Genomic DNA, 7,071 nt, shown 5'->3' with positions numbered 1-7,071 from the left:
TACGATCCGAACAATTTTATAGTAAACAAAAATAACATTTTTCATTTCGATTGGCTTTCAATTCGATTCGGAACGGGCCTTCCGAGTGTTGGGGGCTGATTTACTTCTCTTGGAACATTTTCTTCCATTTTATTTTTAGTAATTATATTTGCAAATACTTTGTTACCATAGTACTGTCTTTTAAAATGATAGGGATTAAATTCCATTTCATAATATAAAGTAGCATTTACTGTAGAGAGAAAAATAAAATGATGTAGTAATTCCACGTGGCTGGTTAGATCTTATGGCTGCCAACAACCAGAAAGTTTCAGCCACTTGGAACCCAAACCTTATCCTCCAATTTCTCACTGTATCACCTCAAAATAAAAATTAAAAATAAAATAAAAAAAATTACTCATATAATAATAATAATAAATAAATAAATAAAAACCAGAGAAACCAAATTCCAACAAATTCCAACGCAACGAAAACGCGACTCAGAACTGCGGTTTCAAGAATGGTCCATTTGCTCCCAAATTACGCCCGAGTTTCATCGCACCTCCTCCCGGCGGCGGCTCCGGCGTCCGGCGGCGTCGTATGGAGGAGCGGGGGAAGCATTAGGGCCAGATCGGCGGTGGTTCTGCAGTGTAATCGGGAGTTTTCTGGTTCGATCACGGCGGCGGCGGCAGCGGAGGACTTGATCGGAATCCCGGCCGAAATCGAAACCGAAATCGAGTATTTGGCGAGCGAGAACGGATGGAAAGTGAGGAAATTGATTAAAGAAGAAGACGATTTGAGAGCGGTTGCAAGAATTCAAGCCGAAGCTTTCCATGAACCTGTTTTTCTTTTCAACGATTTCTTCTTCCACTTCTTCCAGGTATTTTCTCTTCATTTTCCTTTTTTCTTTTTTTTTTTTCAATTCTTCAGTCGCTTTCTTGTCTTTTGCCTATTCTGTTTTCCAATTTAGTCCCCCTTGTTTCAGGAATTGCAATTTAGTCCCTCTTGTTTCAAGAATTTCTATTTAGTCCTTCTTGTTTTAAGAATTTCATTTTAGTCCTTCTTGTTTTAACTTTTTCAATTATATAGGTTGAAGTTCAATATCTAGTAAGTTTGGCAGAAATTCAAGAAAAATAGTCAGGGACCGAAGAATATAATTGAAAATTGTAAAATGGTGAGGAGTAAATTGAAACCTATTAAATAATAAAGATTAATTTAAAAAAAATACACAAATATTAGAGACTATAATATATATTTTGATTGAAAGTTTTAATTTATTTAGATTCTTTTAGCCATGTTTTTTCAATTTAATCACTATTGTTAAAAAAGTTTCAAATTTAGTTTGTTGTATTTAGAAACGTTTTCCATTATATCTTTAATTCTGACGTGTCTTATATGTTATGATATTAAGTGAATTAGCTTTTTTAAGTGAATCAACATAAATTTAAAGGAGTACTTAGGCTATCGAAGGGAAGAAAAGTTTTTAATTATTTCTCATACAAATCTTTAAGTTGGCAAAATTTTTTAATTTTTCTTATTTTCAATAGTCTAACTCTCAACTCAACAAGTATTTATCATGTCATGTAAGTGTTATCAACCAATTTTAATATTCAACCACGAGAGAGATATAATTGAAAATTTATAAAGAAGAAAGGACTAAATCGAAACTTTTTAAACAAGAACTAATTTGAAAAACACAAAACTATTAGAGATTAAAATAACCTTTAGATTTTTATTGTAAAATTATACTAAATGACATAAAATAAATATGTATTTATAAAAATATCATTACTTTTTATTATTTTTTTTTCAAAAATGTCACAAAATTTTTGATCCGTTTTATATGATTGTATAAGTTTTCCATTTATGCTATTTTCGTAAAATCTTAAACCTAATACTATATACTAAATACATATTTCCTCTGTGCTATTTTAGTAATTCCCTCCTTTTGATACATGTAGTTTAAAAATATTAATTTAATCCATATAATTTGAGCTTTGTTATAATACGATTTGTATCGTTTTCAAAGTTTTAATTTAGTCTATATGATCTCAGTCACTGACTGTTTAATTCATATGATTCTAAAAGTTTCAATTTGATTCTATGATTTTCATTAAACTTCACAAATTTCCTTTAATTATTTTTAACTTCCTCATTTTTCCAATTTTTTTTCACTCGTACTAAACCAATCAACCAAATAAAAAATATCAAATTGTTTCAATAAGAGAATGACTCGTAACGGTATAGATGATTTGTGAGATTTACGTATAAATTAAAAATTTTAAAATTATAGAGACAGTGGTAAAGTTGAAATTGGTAATTATTATTATTATATCAATAAACATATCGATTTATTGAATATTATATTTATGGGAAAAAATAATTTATAAAAGTCACATTGAAATTTGCAGTTTTCTTACAGGCAGAAGTGCTTGCAGCGTTGATTTACAGATTGCAGAATTACCCTCCAGACAGGTACGCCTTCTGCATATAACAATTTAATTATTTAAGTAATAAGTAATGTTTAAATATTACGTTAATTTCGATTTCTGTACTTTCAAAACGTGTAGTGAAAAATTATTGTTCTTGTTCGTTTTGGTTTCTGTATTTTCAAAACGTCAAGTGAAAAATGATTGTTATTGTTCGTTTTGGTTTCTGTATTTTCAAAAGGTCGGGTGAAAAATGATTGCTTTTGTACAAGGTATGCGTGTTTGGTTGCGGAGGCAGAGAACGAGAATCGAACGGATCATTACAATTTTGTGGGAGTGGTGGACGTCACGGTGGCCGGAGATCTAAAAGTAAAGCGCCTCCTTCCCGCCGGCGAAAAAGAGTATCTCTTCGTATCTGGAATTGCAGTCTATGAAAGTGCCAGGTTCGGATACCAACAAATCTAGCATAATTTAGATAAAATGTTATAAAAAATAATAACTAAAAAAATTATAAATATGACATAAAAAAACTAAAATACATGTAGATCAATGATCATTAACATTGGAGGTATGGTTTGGATCGTCATCGATTTAAAATTAAATTATAGGTTTAATTTCTTAATAGATTTAAATCGAATTATAGGTTTAATTTCTTAATAGATTTATAGGCTATGAAAAGTATCTAATAAATCTCTAAATTTTTCACTTTTTGAATATAATAATAAATTTTTATACTTCAAAAATGTGTCCAATAGATCCTCTCTTCAATTTATTAAACATTTTTCTCCTAAAAAATTAAAAAATTTATAAATACAAAATTAAAAGAGATCAAGATCTTGGTCAATTTTATGTTTAATTAGTTGATGAATTTTTAAAAAATAAGAATAGGTTGTGTGTGTACATATATAGATACAACCTTTTCTTAATCTGTATCAAATTTAGTAGGAAATCTTTGAACGAGACCAACTTTTTTTTTCTTTTTAAGAAATAAAACTATATTAAACACTTAAGACCCCAAACCATCTTCCCTTCCCCTCCCGACACTTTTGAGCGAGGACGGGCCTATTTTAGACCACTTAAAACATCACTAATAAAAAAGGAATGAAAAGGAAAAAGGATCACCTCGCCTTCAACCTCTAAAAACTAAAATTCTTCTTCGACCTTCCGTTGATGAATACCGATAATATAATATTTTTAATGGATCTTCTCTTCTATTGAATCCAAATAATAATAATAATAATAATAATAATAATAATAATAATAAAATAAAATAAAATAAAATTCTCAATCTACATAATCAAAAGCCCTTTCAATATTAAGTAAATCAGAATAGGGTTCTCAAAACATATCTTCTATCCTTTAGCTAACATTTTAGCAAGGATTTTTCTGTAGGCATTTGTTTTTTTTCTTTTTTTGTGGATTAGACATTAACACGTGCCCGTTCCTATAGATTTCCTAAAACTTCAAAATTTGAATACTTATAAAGTTCCGATACTTATTAGACACAAAATTTGAGAGTGTGCTGGAACTATTAAACATTTTCCAAAATTTAATGATCCTAGACACAAAGTTGAAAGTTTAAGGATTTATTAGATATACTTTTTAAAGTTGAGAGATCTATTAGACACAATCTTAAAAGTTCATAGACTAAACTTATAATTTAACACTGATTTAATAGGGAAAAAAACTCGATTTTTACCCTGAAATTAACAAAAATAAATGCATAACATTGTCTAAGATTCATGGGTTACCATTTTATTTTATTTCGCTTGCTCATCCAATCTGGGTCTGTCCATTATTATATTATTGAGTTGGCCAAGTCTTTTTGTGTCATGTCATATCAAATCATCATCAACACTGGTCCAAAACCAATGTTGAGGATATGCATCTATTAGAAACTAAATTTGAAAGTTCAATGATGATAATTGAAAATTTCAAAGTTTAGAAGCTAAATAAACACAATCTTTCAAAGTTAGGAGACGACTAAATTTCTAATGGAAACGTTGTTTTTTTTTCTCGAACAGAAGGCGCAAAGTAGCAACGACATTGTTGAAGGGTTGTGACATGCTTGCAAAAGTTTGGGGATTCAAGTTTTTGGCACTAAGTGCATATGAAGATGACTATGGGGCTCGTAATTTGTATAGTAAAGCAGGATATCAGCTTCTATCTGCTGACCCTCTTTGGAAATCTTCTTGGATTGGAAGAAAACGTTGTGTTACTTTGATTAAAAAGCTCTAGTTTTCCCTTTCTTTCAACTTTGCTTTTTAAAACCCAACTCTCACATGCACTTATAAGAATTAATGTGCCTTTAATAGGTTTTTCTTAAATAGTTTACAGAAAAAAAAATGATAATAATGGCGAGGGTTAAAATGACTTTTTATTTAAAGTTTCGAGACTAAATGTGATAGGAGAATTTTTAGTGAATTGGCTTAATAACTCCTCGATTGAGTGAACTCCTTTGAGTTTAATGTCTTTTTGGTCTTGAGGTTTCAAATACACGTGTTAGTTTATAGGATTTGGAAAATGGTTTAGTTGAGTTGAGCGATAATTAGTTTGATTATCGGAAAAAATGATGTGGTATGTTGAGGTGATACTATATGATTAATGAAAAAATGACGTGACATATTGAGATAGTTGAAACTACCCCTTAATAAGTCAAAGTGGGCTCAAACCTCTAAATTGCCTGGGGTGTGAGCTTCACCCCTTTGATCAAGGTGGGTTGTGAAGCCTTAATCCAAGAATAATTCTCACTTACTTTTGTTAAAATTTTTAAACACAAAAACACATACTTTATACACCTTGATGAGCATGTGTCTGTTACCAAGTCAATAGGAAGAATAAGGAATAAGGAGAGATTTAAGCAATAATTCTTAAATTTATACCAACGCCAACTTTACATTCAATGGGAAGAATAAGTGTTTTTAAGGGAAGTAATACGATCATATTTGACAACAAGTTCTTGGAACCACATCACTACAAGAGGAGAGTACCACCGCACTTTTAACGTCATAAAATGCACGATAACATTGCATGGAGACAACCCATGAGCACACGACAACGCCCTCTGCGGGTGCCCCTCCGCTCTACCACGCGTCCACGAGGCCCATGTCATCGCCTTGCCCGCATAGACCTACCGCACGTGCCTCCAATCGCAACAGCTACACAGCGCGCGCCATCATACACATGCACGCTTGCTAGCACCCTTGCGCACCCATCCTGCTGTTAGCGCCCATGTGTCGGCGTGCCCCCTTCAGCGCTAACCTCGCAAGCGCCCACGCCCACGCGCTCATGTCGTGTCACCCGCAGATCCCTGTCGCTCACCTTCGTTCGCCTGCGCACGCCCATCAACCCTTGCGCACCATGCCCTCGCCTCACCTAGCACATGCCCCGCCTACGCCCACCGCGTGCGCGCCCACCTGCCATGCACACACCATGCCGCTAGCCCTCCATGGGCGCCCCACCATGTGATGCCACCACCCCATGGCCGCCCCATCCTTGGTGCAAAAACAAGTGACTTGTCGCCCACTCCATGTCATTTTAGGAATCTGATTCTTCCTAATTTGTTTCAAAAAAATTGTGAGATTTATTTTATTTGCTTTTTAGATTTAGCAATTATTTTGAATTTTAGGAAAGATCTTTATTTTGATTTTCCTTGGTTTGTTTGATTTTTTATCAAAATTAGTTTAAGGAAATGATTGGCTTATTTGATTAGAAAGTTGACAATTTAAGGTCTTTCAATTATTTGTTTTATTTTTATTTTTAGGTTTTATTTTAATTTTTACATTTTCCTAGTAAAGGCCTTGGGCCTTAGCCTATAAATAGGCTTGCACCCCTTGATTTCACACCTTTGATTGATATAGAATTTCGAAAATTGAGAGTTTTCCTTTGTGTGGTTGAACTTCGGTTCTCATATTTTACCCCACGGAGCATGCTTGTTTGATTGGTCACCAAACTCGTGGAGTGTTTCCGGTCTCAAGCATAGTGAGTATTCTGTCTGCTCAAGGTAATGACTGCAAAGGTAATCTATCCAACCCTTAGGCTTTCGGGTTGAAACCAGTTATACCATTAGGTTCAAGTGGCTTGTGGCTCGAGTAGTCCATACGTTTGAGTTGTCGTGTATCATTTGGCATCAGAGCTGAGGCTCTAGATCGAGATTTATGTTATTCTTCTGCATTTAAATTCCTGTCTTTGTATTTACTTTCATCTTATTCGAAAATCGTAAAAAGATCATCCTTGTTCTTGTTTCTTCTACATGCCAATTTTTCTATCATTCTTGCATAAGAATTTCTTACTTAAAAAATTACTTTAACGTGTATAAATCTTGTTTGTTTGCGTTCAACATCTAAAAAGTTTTCCAACAAACCAAAGTTTCACTTTAATCCAAGTCTCGAAGCCAAAGTTATCAAATTTTCTTCGAACCCCGGAATTTGAGAGATACCTGCAGAGAGCCAAATCCGAGAGCTAACTTAAGAATATCATAACTTTTTGCTCCAAAATCCAAATTGAGTAAAATTGGTGTCATTTGAAAGATTTGTGAGTTAGCTTTACATAGAGATCAGAATCAATAATTTTAGATCTGTGGTCTAGAAGTTATTTAATTTTTAGTGAACACTATTTCTGGAAAAATCCTGCTGCAGTCGAGAGTTCCCTGTACCAACTTCGATGA

The 7,071-nt window shown here is 33.1% G+C and overlaps 1 protein-coding gene across 1 annotated transcript; it reads left to right on the top strand.

Annotated features, from left to right (window-relative positions):
• The first annotated feature begins 408 nt into the window (after positions 1–408).
• Positions 409–4,660, top strand: LOC111013514 (Acyl-CoA N-acyltransferases (NAT) superfamily protein). The gene is made up of 4 exons (XM_022287964.2): positions 409–856; positions 2,399–2,451; positions 2,678–2,848; positions 4,430–4,660. The coding sequence occupies exons 1-4, from the start codon at positions 497–499 to the stop codon at positions 4,641–4,643; spliced, it is 798 nt and encodes a 265-aa protein (XP_022143656.1). The 5' UTR covers positions 409–496; the 3' UTR covers positions 4,644–4,660.
• Positions 4,661–7,071: the final 2,411 nt, after the last annotated feature.

This window comes from Momordica charantia, assembly GCF_013281855.1.
Source record: "Momordica charantia cultivar OHB3-1 chromosome 11 unlocalized genomic scaffold, Mcharantia_2.0 BLBB01000011.1, whole genome shotgun sequence".
Classification (NCBI taxonomy): Eukaryota; Viridiplantae; Streptophyta; class Magnoliopsida; order Cucurbitales; family Cucurbitaceae; genus Momordica; species Momordica charantia.
This window is presented reverse-complemented; position numbering and strand designations above follow the sequence as displayed.